Here is a 13,081-nt window from a genome sequence, read left to right as displayed (position 1 = left end):
ACATGTCCTTGTGCCACAGGGTGGGGATGAGCTCATCACACAGTCCCATGCAAGTGCCTTTTCTCATACAAAATTTCTGCAGCCACTGCTCGTCATCCCAGACTTGCATGATGATATGAACCCACCACTCAGTGCTTGTTTCCTGAGCCCAACAACAGCTTTGCACTATGGCCAGCAGGTCCGTGAATGCCGCAAGCAATCTCATGTTGTCTCTACCACATGTGTCAACATCTTCGTCGGACTCTTCATCCTGGCTTTCCCATTTAAGGAGTAGCTGGACTGCCATTGGTGACGTGTTAGTGAGACCCAGTTTGGGATCCATTCCTGCAGACTGAAAAGTTGGACAGAGCGTGCAGTACAAAACCTATTGAAAGATGGCGCCAAATGTGGATGGAAGGGAAAGGACTGCTGGGATGCAAACCGATGCACGATGGGGCATTGGGACAGGACCCAGGTTGCCCCATGACTCCCTGGCCCCTTTCCACAAACCTCGGCGGCCGAAGGGGAAGGAGATGCTCTGTGGGATACCTGCCCAGAGTGCAACTCTTCGAATGCCGCTGCAAGTGCCGCAAGTGTGGCCATGCCATTGCGCTGGCAGCTCACAGTGTGAACACACAGCAGCCCTGTCCCTGCAGCGCTCTCTGAGGATGGTTAACTCCCGGACCGTTACATCTGCAAGTGTGGACATAGACTAAGTCTGTTCCCCTGAGGGGACCCCAGTGACTGTGCTGCGTTGGCAGGTTTCTGAGTGGCAGCGGAAGTGGAGTCCTGGAGTTCACACCTCACAGGAGTGGGGAGCTCACAAAGTCCAGCTAGTTGTGAAAACTTCAGATTCACTTTGACAGATGGCAATGGCTATAGGCTGCCTCTCCCAGCCTTTCCTCTGCACCCCACCCAACAAACAGTCCCTGAAAGAGCGGGAGTCCATTTCCCTCTTGGTGTGATGGACAGACTGTGATTACAGCAGGGAAATAAGGACTCCTGGGTTGTGTCTGTCATCATGTCTCTCATTCTGTGTGTGAACTTGGCCAGCACATATTTCCCCATGCCTCGGTTTACCTATGTGTATACTGGGGATATTTACATAATGACTTTCCTTTGCTAACTGTTTTGAACATTCTTCACTGAAGGGTGCTGTACAGTATGATGATAGTGAGAAGATTTTGTGCTCATGTCTCCCATTAGTCATCTTTCTCCAGATCTGTCTGTCTCCTATCTATCTATTCATCCTGGGCATTTATAGGGTACCAGAGCCTGTGGAAATCTAGGTATGAATCCTTTTTTTTCTTTCTAATCAACTATAATTTATAAATATACACAAATACACAGAGCAGCCAATTCCTCTCTGACTCAGCACAGAGCCCAGGAGTTCTCATCTCCCTTTGGGAAGGTCCCTTAATTACTGTTTACTTCTAAAGCTGGATAATTAGCACAGAAGTGGAGACATGCTTGTCTCCAGCCTGTTTACATCCAGATGCTGCTTCTCCACTAGAGGCTGAGCGAACCCCACTGGGGTTGCACAGAGCTATATTATAAACTGTGCACATACTCTGTCGGCTCTTGGCATTGGATGTTGCTGAAAATTCTGGGTTGAGAGAGGAGTGGGACACGGCTACCTGAGGGGGATTCCCAGGGAGGACACTTCTGTCTCAGAATTCACAGGTACCCATCTCTTGCTGAGGAGCTCACCTGATCAACAATCCCTGTGGAGTTAGTCTGTGGTCCTTTCCCCTCTGCACAACCATGACACATCCCAGGGCCCTGGCCATAAGTGATGAGTTTGCTAAAAAATCACTGGCCAAAATGTCACTCTTTTCTGTGTATCCCTGCTCATCCTGCCTGCTGGCCTCCAGCCCCAAGGTGGTGCATTTCAGTGCCACAGTGAATCCTTCAGGATGAAAGGTGTTAGTATATGTGCAATACAAGGCCAAATTCTCATACCAGGGCTCATACTTTGCTCAGGCCCCAGTGAGGCAGAACTCCCCTTGGAGCAAGACCCGAGTACAGACGTTAGGAGCCAGCTGTGGGCTGTCACCCCATCCTCTTGCATTTCAGGACTCTGGCTGTTAAAGGGGCAGGGAAACATGGGAAGTTACCTGACTTTTATCTGGTAGAAAGCTTGGAGGTGTTAGGGCTCCTCAGGAGAAAAATAATGAGAATTTTTCAACATTAGTAACACATACATTCTCCTAGCTTAATTTGAGAAGTTGGCTGAACTGTTTTGCCTGAAACTTTCAAAGAACAATTCTTCTCGAAGCAGACACCCAGCATGGGAAATTTCAGTCCAAACACCTAAAATTTGGCAAACTTATAAGCAACTGAAAATGAGGTCTTCTAATGGCAGGTGTCAGACAGCCTTAACTACAGGGGATGCCACCAGCACCACCTACAATGGCCAATTCGTTTGTGAATCCCATTGAGCTAAGCTCTTTGCTCCGATAATGTCTGTGGCAAGGAGTTCTACAGGCCAAATATGAATTATGATAGCAATTACCATTTCTCAGTGTTATATGTTCTGTGTGATTCCCTTGATTAACAAAATGTATACCCTTGATCAACCAATATGTACTCTAATAAAAGGATGAAATCAGTTTTATTAGACAAGACCTGTTTTCCATAAACCCTGTTGGTGACAGGAATTAATTACATTTCTAGACTTCTTTTTGAACTAATCCCATACCAGCTTTTCCATTGTTTCTTAACCTTGTCAATTCTTGTATTAAAAAAAACCCCAAAAGCTTTCCCTTTATTTTTAATAATTTAACACGGGAATTGATATAAAACTTTTTCTAGGATTTCTCTTTTTTTAATATAGTTAATAACCTCCTTTTTGTGATCCATAGCCCTGCCAAACATGGAGTTTTCCCTGATGTCTTAACATCCCTTATCAATTTTCATAACTTACAATTTTTATTCTTGGCTATCTATTTTCCATTTTTTCTCTTTGTTACATATTGCCGCCCCTTCCCCTCCCCATTGCTGCCCTCACATTACCACTGAATTGGGTTTTTACCCAAAGTTGTTCACTTTGTTGACTGTGCAATCATGATTTTTCTGCTATCTAATAAACTGTTCTAAAAAAAAGAACAATTTTCATTCAATCAGTTTTGCTGACAATCTTCCTCAGCTTTGGGGAATTAGTCCTCTTGGAGCACTAAGTGTTTATAGATAGTACTGGGTGGAAATCGTCCATTTGAATGTAAATCAGTTTAATTTTTTGTTTCCCTCTCCTATATCATATGCTCTTTTCTTTGTCTCTTGTGTAAACTAAAGAGTCCCAGACTTTTCTGTATGTTTCCATATGGCAACCTCCCTCATTCTCAGACCCTGTCTTGGAAATCCCTTTAATATATGTTATATCCTTAATAGATGACCAAAACTGATCAAATATCCCTGAACATGTTATTCTCCATCCCATATCTTAGGGATCTGAACATTCTTTTCTTCTGTCCACTGCTGCAAATGAGCAGGTGTTTCTCTTGAGCTGCTATCAATGGTGCCCAGGTCTTTCCCCTGAGGTATGTTCTAGTTGGGATGTTTCTCCCAGCACATGTCTTCCCCAAAGTTTTTTTTTTTTTTCCACTCTCAGATTTTGAGCAACTGGATCAATGAGGAACTCCCAACTGTATGGACTCCCTATCCTGGCTCTCATTAACCAGTGATGGATAACCAGTATCCACACTTTTGTCTCCTGCTGGTGCTTCTTAAGGTTCCCCCACCATAAAGTGTATGAATTATTAATCCAGGGAGCACCACAAAATATGGAATTGGATTTAGTAGGTTCATTGTTCATAGTTATTTTCTTTGAATAATGAAAATGTCATTTTTCAGTGTGTGAAGAGTGATCAATCTGCTTCTCCCATGAGAACAGCCTCCACTAGTTCATGTAGTGTCTCATATTAACATTGTCTCTCCATTCAGGCATTTCAACTGAGACCATCACCCAAGACCCTGGAAACACACTGAAAGTCAGGGGAACGTACGGTACATGAAGGAACCACCCTTATGCCTCAGAGTTGGACACTTTCTCCGCTACTCCATGTCAGATTCCAACACAACCGACTTCAGCAACCCCTCCACTTTCATCCTACTTGGTATTCCTGGCCTAGAGGCAGCCCATATCTGGATCTCCATCCCCTTCTGTGCTATGTATGCCATAGCCTTGTTGGGGAATTTTACTATCCTGCTCATCGTGAAGACGGAGCCGAGCCTCCAGGGGTCCATGTTCAATTTTCTCTGCATGCTGGCCGTCACTGACCTGGTCATGTCCACATCCACCGTACCCAAAATGCTGAGCATCTTCTGGTTCAATTCCAGGGAGATCAGTTTCAGTGCCTGCCTCACACAGATGTACTTCATTCACTGCTTCTCAACGATGGAGTCTGGAATCCTCATGGCCATGGCTTTTGATCGCTACGTGGCCATCTGCAATCCTCTGAGATATTCCGCAATCCTGACAAACTCTGTTGTTGCCAAGATAGGCCTGGCCGTGGTGCTGCGCAGTGGCATACTCACATTACCCTATCCCTTCCTGGCGAGGCGGTGGCCATATTGCAGAACCAACATCATCCCCCACTTCTATTGTGAGCATATGGCTGTGGTGAACCTGGCCTGTGCTGACATCCGCATCAGTAGTTACTATGGCCTGTTTAATCTTTTCTCTGAGATCGGAATGGATGTTTTTTTTATCGCCGTGTCCTATACTCTGATCCTCAGGGCCATCTTCCGCCTCCCCACAAGGGATGCCCGGCTGAAAACTTTTGGGACCTGCATCTCTCATCTTTGTGCCATCTCAGCTTTGTACATCCCAATTTTATTCTCCTCCCTCACGCAGCGGTTTGGCCAGAATGTGCCACTGCATTTGCGCGTTCTCATTGCCAGTATGTACCTGCTGGTGCCTCCCATGCTACACCCCATCAATTATGGGGTGAGGACCAAACAGATCCGGGGCAGGCTGCTCCAGCTTTTTACTCATAAAGAGACCTAAGTTTTTTCTCTATTTGCTCTGGCTCTCAGATTGAGCTCTGTGCAGATCTGGCTGGTGCATGGTGCTGGGGCCTCTTCCCTGAATCACTTACTGGACAATCACACTGAGATTAAACCCTTTCCTGTCCTTACTGTGCTGTGTCAATGTGATGAACTGGGGAATTAGTCTATGTACACTACACTTGGTTGCCACCTTTCTAATTGCTGGTAGCTGGATCCCTGAAATTGCAATCTTGCCCCATCTCTTCTGTCAAGCCTCCACCCTGCTGTGTGTCTTCTCCCCAAGGCCCTGCCCCCGTCACTTGCTCCTGTCTTCTCCTCCCCTTGTCAGTGTGACCCAATCATCTCTAAAACAAAAATGTTCTCACATCTTATGGCAAGTCACTTAACGGGCACTACTTCATATTAACATTTTAATGTTTATTCTTACTTTGTTACTAACTCTGTGGAGAGAGAGACCCCGTCTGATCTATCTCTGATCCAGGAGGGGAATGGCGTATAGTGTGTTACAGCAGGAGGCAGATACATCTGGGGTCTAAATAAGATCAGAATGGCCATACTGGGTAAAACCAATGGTCCATGTAGCCCACTAGCCTGTTTTCTGACAGTGCCCAGTGCCAGGTGCTTCAGAGGGAATGAACAGAACATGGCAATCCTCATCTGATTCATCTGGAGTAGCTTGGCAGAAGGGGATAGAAGCCCCGATCCCAGGCTGCCTCCAGTTCAACCTCCAGCCCCTGTAGGAATTGTCGAGGTAACGGAAGAGCCCAGGGCACCCTGGCTGGAGCAGCAGAAGAAACCATTAGTTCAGGTTGGCCCGACCCCTAGCCACAGGCACAGAGCGGAGGCAGGAGGGGAGGGATGAGAGAAGCTCTACTCATTTTTGTCCTCTCCATATTCCATACCATTGCCGCCCAGGGATTGTCTCATTTCCCCTGTCTTTGGGCGAACCTCCGGGGGGATTTTCTAGTCTCCGCTCCCTGATGCTTAAGGGGCTGCTCTCTTCCCTACAGCTCCCTTACCCTTTCTGGAGGTAGAGATGGCTTGCACAGTGCCACCGGCACAGTCACAGCACCAGTGGTCTCTTTGCCCAGCTCCATAGGACACAGGGCCATAACAGGGGCCAGCCAGAGGATCATCATGGGTCTACTACCCGTCCCCCACTGTGCTGCGGGATGAGCTTCACTGTGTTCTGGTGGACACCTGTCATTTCAAGGTGTCATAACTATAAAGGGAAGGGTAACAGCTGTCCTGTGTACAGTACTATAAAATCCCTCCTGGCCAGAGACTCCAAAATCCTTTTCCCTGTAAAGGGTTAAGAAGCTCAGGTAACCTGCCTGGCATCTGACCTAAAGGACTAATAAGGGGACAAGATACTTTCAAATCTTGGGGGGGGGGGAAGGCTTTTGTTTGTGCTCTTTGTTTTTGGGTTGGCGTTCGCTCTCGGGACTGAGAGGGACCAGACATCAATCCAGGTTCTCCACATCTTTCTAAACAAGTCTCTCCTATTTCAAACTTGTAAGTAAATAGCCAGGCAAGGCGTGTTAGTTTTCCTTTGTTTTCTCAACTTGTAAATGTACCTTTTACTAGAGCGTTTATCTTTGTTTGCTGTACTTTGAACCTAAGACTAGAGGGGAGTCCTCTGAGCTCTTTAAGTTTGATTACCCTGTAAGGTTAATTTCCATACTGATTTTACAGAGATGATTTTTACCTTTTTCTTTCATTAAAAGCCTTCTTTTTAAGAACCTGATTGATTTCTCCTTGTTTTAGATCCAAGGGGGTTGGATCTGTATTCACCAGGAGTTGGTGGGAGGAAGGAGGGGAATGGTTAATTTCTCCCTGTTTTAAGATCCAAGGGGTTTGGATCTGTATTCACCAGGGAATTGGTGAATGGTTTCTCTAGGCTTCCCAGGGAAGGGAATTAGCTTTGAGATGGTGGCAGCGGACCCGAGCTAAGCTGGTAGTTAAGCTTAGAAGTCTTCATGCAGGCCCCCACATTGTACTCTAAAGTTCAAAGTGGGGATACAGCCTTGACACAAGGGTAAGGTGAAGCTCCCTCTCCAGCATTGGGGAGACTTCCATCTTGTCCTCTTAGCCACAAGGGCTGTTTTGGAGGAGTGGAAGGGAACCGGAAGGCAGGATATCCTGGTCTACCGGTGGGTTTGCAATTTCTGTGACAAGCCTTCCAGGTTCATCAGTGATTTCTGCAAGGCCGGCTGGGGATCCTCCTGCCCGCGAGGATCCTCCTCAGCCCTGAGAATGAAGCCAACCACCTTTTCAACATTGAACACCAGAGGATCTACAGTGGGTCTCCACAGTTGCCAGGTGCTCTCCTTCCTTTGTGTTGTAGGATACTCTGTGGTTTCCCTGCAGGAAACCCCCATGGATGCAGCCACCGAGACTAGTTGGCGGCTGGAGTGGAGGGACCAGGTATTTTGTAGACACCTCAACACTCATTCAGCTGAGGTGGCCACCCTGTTCTCCCCCGACCTAGATCCTGAGATGCTGGGAGTTGCCGTGGTCATCCCAGGTTGCCTGCTGAACCTCCAGGCCTGTGTGGAGGGGCTGACATTGAATCTGTTCAATGTCTACCCCCAAATGCAGACCCAGAGTGGGTGTGCTTCTATCAACAGGTGTCTGCCATCCTCGGCACCTTGGATCCTCACTAGTGCCTGGTCCTGGGTGGGGATTTTAATACCATCTTAGAGGACCAGAATCGCTCAGGGATCGAGAGCAGCCAGGCTGCTGCAGGCATCCTCAGAGAGATCATCAATCATCACTCCCTGGTGGATGTCTGGTGCAACCAACACCTGGATGACAATTAAATTCAGGAGTCTTAAGAGGGGATCTGGATTGAGTAATGGGGCTTATGTAAATGAAATGAGAAATTTGTTAGAAAAGTGGGTGAGGGGAAAAGCCATTAGAGGCTTGAAAGAAATGTGTAACTTGGTTACTCAGGAACAGTTCCGAAATACGTGCAGTGACGATGTAAAACAATATTTGTCGGACAAAAAGGTAAATGCAGTGGGTGAATTAGCTGAGTTTGCAGACTCTTTTGAGCAGCCACAAGCTGCAATTAAACATAAACCACTGGCAGAGGGGTGCAGGGTTGGTGGAAAGCAGAATCACTGTTTTACTCTTGGGGGAAAGGAGGCTGGGCGTTCACCTCCTCATTCCCCTGGTACTCATCCCGAATCTCCTGTACAAGCAGAGGAGCCCAGAAGGTGCTCTCTTTGTAAGTCCACTGAGCATCTGAGGAATAATTGTCCTGGGCTGAGTGGGAACAGGCAGCAGGTAATATGAAGCTGCTGTTTCTCAGAACACAGGGGTATCCCAGGCTAATGTCTCTTTCAACACATGATTTGTAAAGGTTGCTTCTCCCCAACCAAGCAGTGAGAATATGCATGCTGTTAAACTTAATATCAAAGTACTCCAAGGATGGAGAGACACAGGTGCAGAGATTTCTGTGGTCAGGAGGGACCTGATCCAGGAGAAGGATTTGTTATCAGGGAAAATGGCAGAATTAGAATTGGTGGGAGGTTACAAAGTCTTTGCACATTTAGCTAAAGTACACATGGAAACTGGTGATTTGCAGGCTGAACTGACTGTTGTGGTAGTGGCACACAATTTTGCACTGTTTCTACTGGGGAATGATTTCTTTGATGTGGCAGAATCTGTCCCAGGATTTCTTAGCAGCAAGAAGGAATCTTGGGCTGAAAGTCCCAGAGGGGAGAGTAAAGTCACAAGTGCTGCTGGGGGAATAGGAGAGTCTCTCTTTAATTTCTCTGTAGCAGTGAAGATGCAGCTTGGGGGCAGGGATGGTTGTAACTAGTTCCTGTAGCCCCAGGGCTCAAGGCAAGTCTCTACGGAAAGGGCAGGATAGAGCCAGCTACTGTCCTGTGATCATCTCCCCGAGGCAGCGGGATGGTCCACCTTGTTACAGGGAGGCCTTCCCTGCTGCTGACTGCCAGAAAGTTTCAGGTCAGCAGGGGACAGGTCCTGCCCTGTGGTTCACAGAATCATGTATCCCAAAGATGGAAGCTGATGACCGCTGTGGTGGGAACAGACCCCAAGGGCTCTGTAACTGGAAACAAGCCCAACCTGAGTGAAAGGGGCGGGATTTGGCTGGCCAGTGAAGGTTCTGTCATAGCTGGTCGCTGTGAGCCCACAGCTGAATCAGGATCACCTTCCCTTTTGGGGGACACAGGAGTGTCTGCCTCAGAGGGGAACCCAGAGAGGGACGTCCAGATGGAAGGTGGGGAGGTGGGGGTAGAGAGTCTGCCCACCATTCATAGGGAGGCTTTTCCCCAGGAGGAGGGTGAAAAATCTGCATCTGAAATGCCAGACCCCTCTCTTGTGGATCAGGGTTTAAGGGAAAACTGGGGGTCAGATCTCCTGGAGGGGAGCGCCCCTCCCCCCCCCCCCAGATGACCTTTTGGGAACAGAGAGTGGGGTGACCGAGGGGATCTTACCAATCCAAAGCACTCCATTAAAGAATGTTGTTCCTGCTACCCTTGTGGGAGATCACACTGTCTCTTCAAGGCTGGAAGAAGGAAAACTTTGCATTTGGGAAGCTTCACAAGGGGGTGGGGCCCAACACAAAGAGATTCCGGAGGGAGGGGCCAAGGGAAGCCATTGTTGTAGTTCACCCTTTCCTTGCCAAAGCCTCAAACACATGCCTGAATTGAGAGCCTTCAGCAAAGAGGCCGAAGACTCTGTATCTGAGCACCTACCATGGTACACAAAGGGACTGGGAAATACAGTGAACACTGGGCAAGCCAGGCTGGGTGAACAAAGTCTGTCCGTCATAAGTTGGCTGTTAATCTTGTGCCTTTTGGTATTTTATCTACGGGTCAAGACAAAGGAGTTAATACTAATGGTAAACCCTTTTAAAGATACGTAACATACCTGATTTGTGGAAAAAATATTTCTTCATGCTAGGGATGGTGACAAAACAGTCCCACGAGCATGTTGCTTTTCAGCCTATACCTGTAAACAGGCTGGAAGTTGGCTGAGCAGCAAAAGCTTAACAGGCCTTCGCTGCTGTGTGGAAGGGGAAACTAAGGCACAGGCCTCATGGCATTGGTGGCTAAATGCCAAGACACCGCCACTTGAACAGATATTACTATCTGCATTCTGTTAGCAATACTGCACCCAGGGACCAGGAACCCCACACCTTGTTAGGACATCTAAGAATGACATCACAAGATTTAAAGGTACTGAAAGGGGGAGTGACCAGACACAAACAGGGATTTCACATGTACTTCCTCCACCATGGGCAGTGTCCAAGTCTCTGGTAGTAAGCTCAGGAGAAGGCTGTGTTTTTGCACTCTATTTGTTTATGGAAATATGCTTATGAGTGTAAATCTGACATAACTGGAATAGGATTTATGCTAGATACGCCATGTAACATAGCTTTGCAAAGGTTATGATCTACTGAATATATTCATCCTATTTGTATGCATGTATCATTTTTATATTTGAAGTTATAAGTGTGGGCTCTATGCTTGTATTTAAAGTGTTTGCTGTAGGAAACACATAAAAATATATATATGTGGTACCACACAATTTTAATATCATGGTTGGGGTATAATCATGTTTAACCTTGTGGCCATACATAAGTTCAAATGGTGAAAACCCTAAACTGGGTTGTGGTACAACTCTGTAGGCCAGTAGCAACTGTTGCAACATTAGGTCCCAATCATTGGAGTGCTCATTTACAAATTTACGTATCATGGCCCCCAAAGTTCCATTAAACTTCTCCACCAGGCCATTGGTTTGATGGTGGTAAGGGGTGGCATCCAAGTGATTCACTCCAGGAGCTTCCCAAAGGCTTTTCATGGTTCCTGCCAGGAAATTAGTTCCCAAATCTGTAAGGATGTCGAAGGGCCAACCTACCCTGGCAAAAATGTCCGTTAATGCCTGGCACACACTTTTAGTCCCGGTGTTGCTTAGAGCTACTGCTTTTGGCCATCGGGTGGCAAAATCCATGAAAGTCAGTATGTACTGCTTTCCTCTGCATGTCTTTTTCAGGAAAGGACCCAGAATAACCACAGCTCCTCGCTGAAATGGGACCTCGATTATGGGGAGTGGCTGGAGAGGTGCTTTGACCTGGTCTTGGTTTTTTTCCACTCTTTGGCACACCTCACAAGACTGGACATAATTAGAAACGTCCTTGCCCATTCCCTCCCAGTGGAATGACTTCCCCAAACGGTCTTTGGTCCTGTTCACCCGGGAATGGCCACTGGGATGATCATGGGCTAAGCTCAAGAGCTTTACCCGGTACTTATTTGGAATTACCAACTGTCTTTGCAGGTGCCAGTCTTCCTGGTGTTCACCAGAAAGAGTTTCCTTGTATAAAAGTCCTCTTTCTACAACAAACCAGGATCAGTTAGAAGAGCTGAGAGGCGGTGGGTTGTTCCTTGCCGCCGTCCAAGTTCCCTGGAGGTTGTCATCTGTGTCCTGTTCGGCCTGGAACTGTTCCCTTGATGCTGGAGACATCAGTTCCCCATTGAATTGTGAACTTGGGCTTGGTCCCCCTGGATGGGATGTAAGTGATGGGACTGTTTCCATTGACTGTGAACCGCTCTCCGCTGGTGCACTATGTTGTATCTCAGGCTCCTGCTGAGCCTCTTGCATAGGTTTATCTGCTTCTGCCAGGTCAGGCTCGCTGGTGCCCTCTGGCATTGGATTTGTAGATGGGGTTGCAAGCACTGGATTCAGGGCTGGCAATGGTTCTAGTGCTGGTTGCTCCGCCAGTTCAATTTCTGGGACTGGCTGTGTCTAGGTCTCTGCGACTGCATCCACTACTGCTGCCGCAGACATGGGCATGGGGTCCAGTTCCACCACCTCAGTCTGGGTCTCTGGTAACACAGGCTGGGCCCTTGTAGAAGGCGCAGGAACGGCGCCAGGTGTGAAGGTTTGCTTAGCCTGGCTGCGCGTGACCATTCCCACCCTCTTCGCTACCTTCAGATGGTTGGCCAAGTCTTCCCCCAGCAGCATGGGAATGGGATAATCATCATAGACTGCAAAAGCCCACATTCCTGACAAGCCCTTGTACAGGACAGGCAACTTGGCTGTAGGCAAGTTTAGAGAGTTTGACATGAAGGGTTGAATCATTACCTGGGTCTCTGGGTTGATGCATTTAGGGTACACTAAGAATTGGTGGATAGCTGACACTTGTGCTCCAGTGTCCCTCCATGCGATAACCTTCTTCCCACCCACACTCACGGTTTCCCTTTGCTCTGAGGGTATTTGAGAGGCATCTGGGCCTGGGGATCTTTGGTGTGATTGTGGTGTAATGAACTTTAATCGGTTGGGGATCTTGGGGCAGTGGGCCTTTATATGCCCCAGCTCATTACATTTAAAACATTGCCCAGCTGACTGGTCACTGGGATGAGGTGGTTTGCTTGAGACTGGTGTGGTGGTACGATAAGGGATTTGGGGTTTTCCTTGGGATATAGGTGGGGCCTTGGACTGCCCCCGGTGGTAGAGTATTGTTTCAGGTTGCCCTTCTGATATTTGCTCAAACTGCTACTAGTTTTTTATAGTTTTCTGCCACCTCCACCCATTTGGTTCCAATCTCCCCCACCTCAATTACAGTTTTGGTCTTCCCATCTAGGATATACCTTTCTATTTCCACAGGAACACCCTCTAAGAGCTGCTCTATTTGCATTAGGAAAAACAGATCTTCCAGAGATTTAACACTTGCTCCTGATATCCAGGCATCCCAATTTCTTACAATGTGGTAAGTGTGTTGGGAAAATGCCAGGTCTGGTTTCCACTTCAGCGCTCTGAACTGCTGACGGGCATGCTCGGGTGTTAGCCCCATCTGAGTCGGGCCTTGTTTTTAAAAAGTTCGTAGCTGTTCATGTGTTCCTTAGGCATTTCAGCTGCCACCTCTGCTAAGGGTCCGCTGAGCTGCGGTCTCAGCTCCACCATATACTGGTCTGTAGAGATGCTGTACCCAAGGCAGGCCCTTTCAAAATTTTCTAAGAAGGCATCTGTATCATCGCCTCCCTTGTAGGTGGGGAACTTTCTGGGATTGGAAGTGGTACCTGGAGAAGGATTGCTAGGGTTGTCTGGTATATTCTGC

At 47.6% G+C, this 13,081-nt stretch overlaps 1 protein-coding gene across 1 annotated transcript; it reads left to right on the top strand.

Moving 5' to 3' along the window:
* Nucleotides 1–3,988: 3,988 nt before the first annotated feature.
* On the top strand, nucleotides 3,989–4,987 carry LOC135972361 (olfactory receptor 52E4-like). The gene has a single exon (XM_065550093.1). It carries the CDS (start codon nucleotides 3,989–3,991, stop codon nucleotides 4,985–4,987), a length of 999 nt encoding a protein of 332 aa, XP_065406165.1.
* The last annotated feature ends 8,094 nt before the right edge of the window (nucleotides 4,988–13,081 follow it).

The sequence above is a fragment of the Chrysemys picta genome, chromosome 1 (genome assembly GCF_011386835.1).
Source record: "Chrysemys picta bellii isolate R12L10 chromosome 1, ASM1138683v2, whole genome shotgun sequence".
Taxonomy (NCBI): domain Eukaryota; kingdom Metazoa; phylum Chordata; order Testudines; family Emydidae; genus Chrysemys; species Chrysemys picta.
The sequence above is the reverse complement of the archived record's forward strand: the minus strand, read 5'-3'. Positions and strand labels throughout refer to the sequence as shown.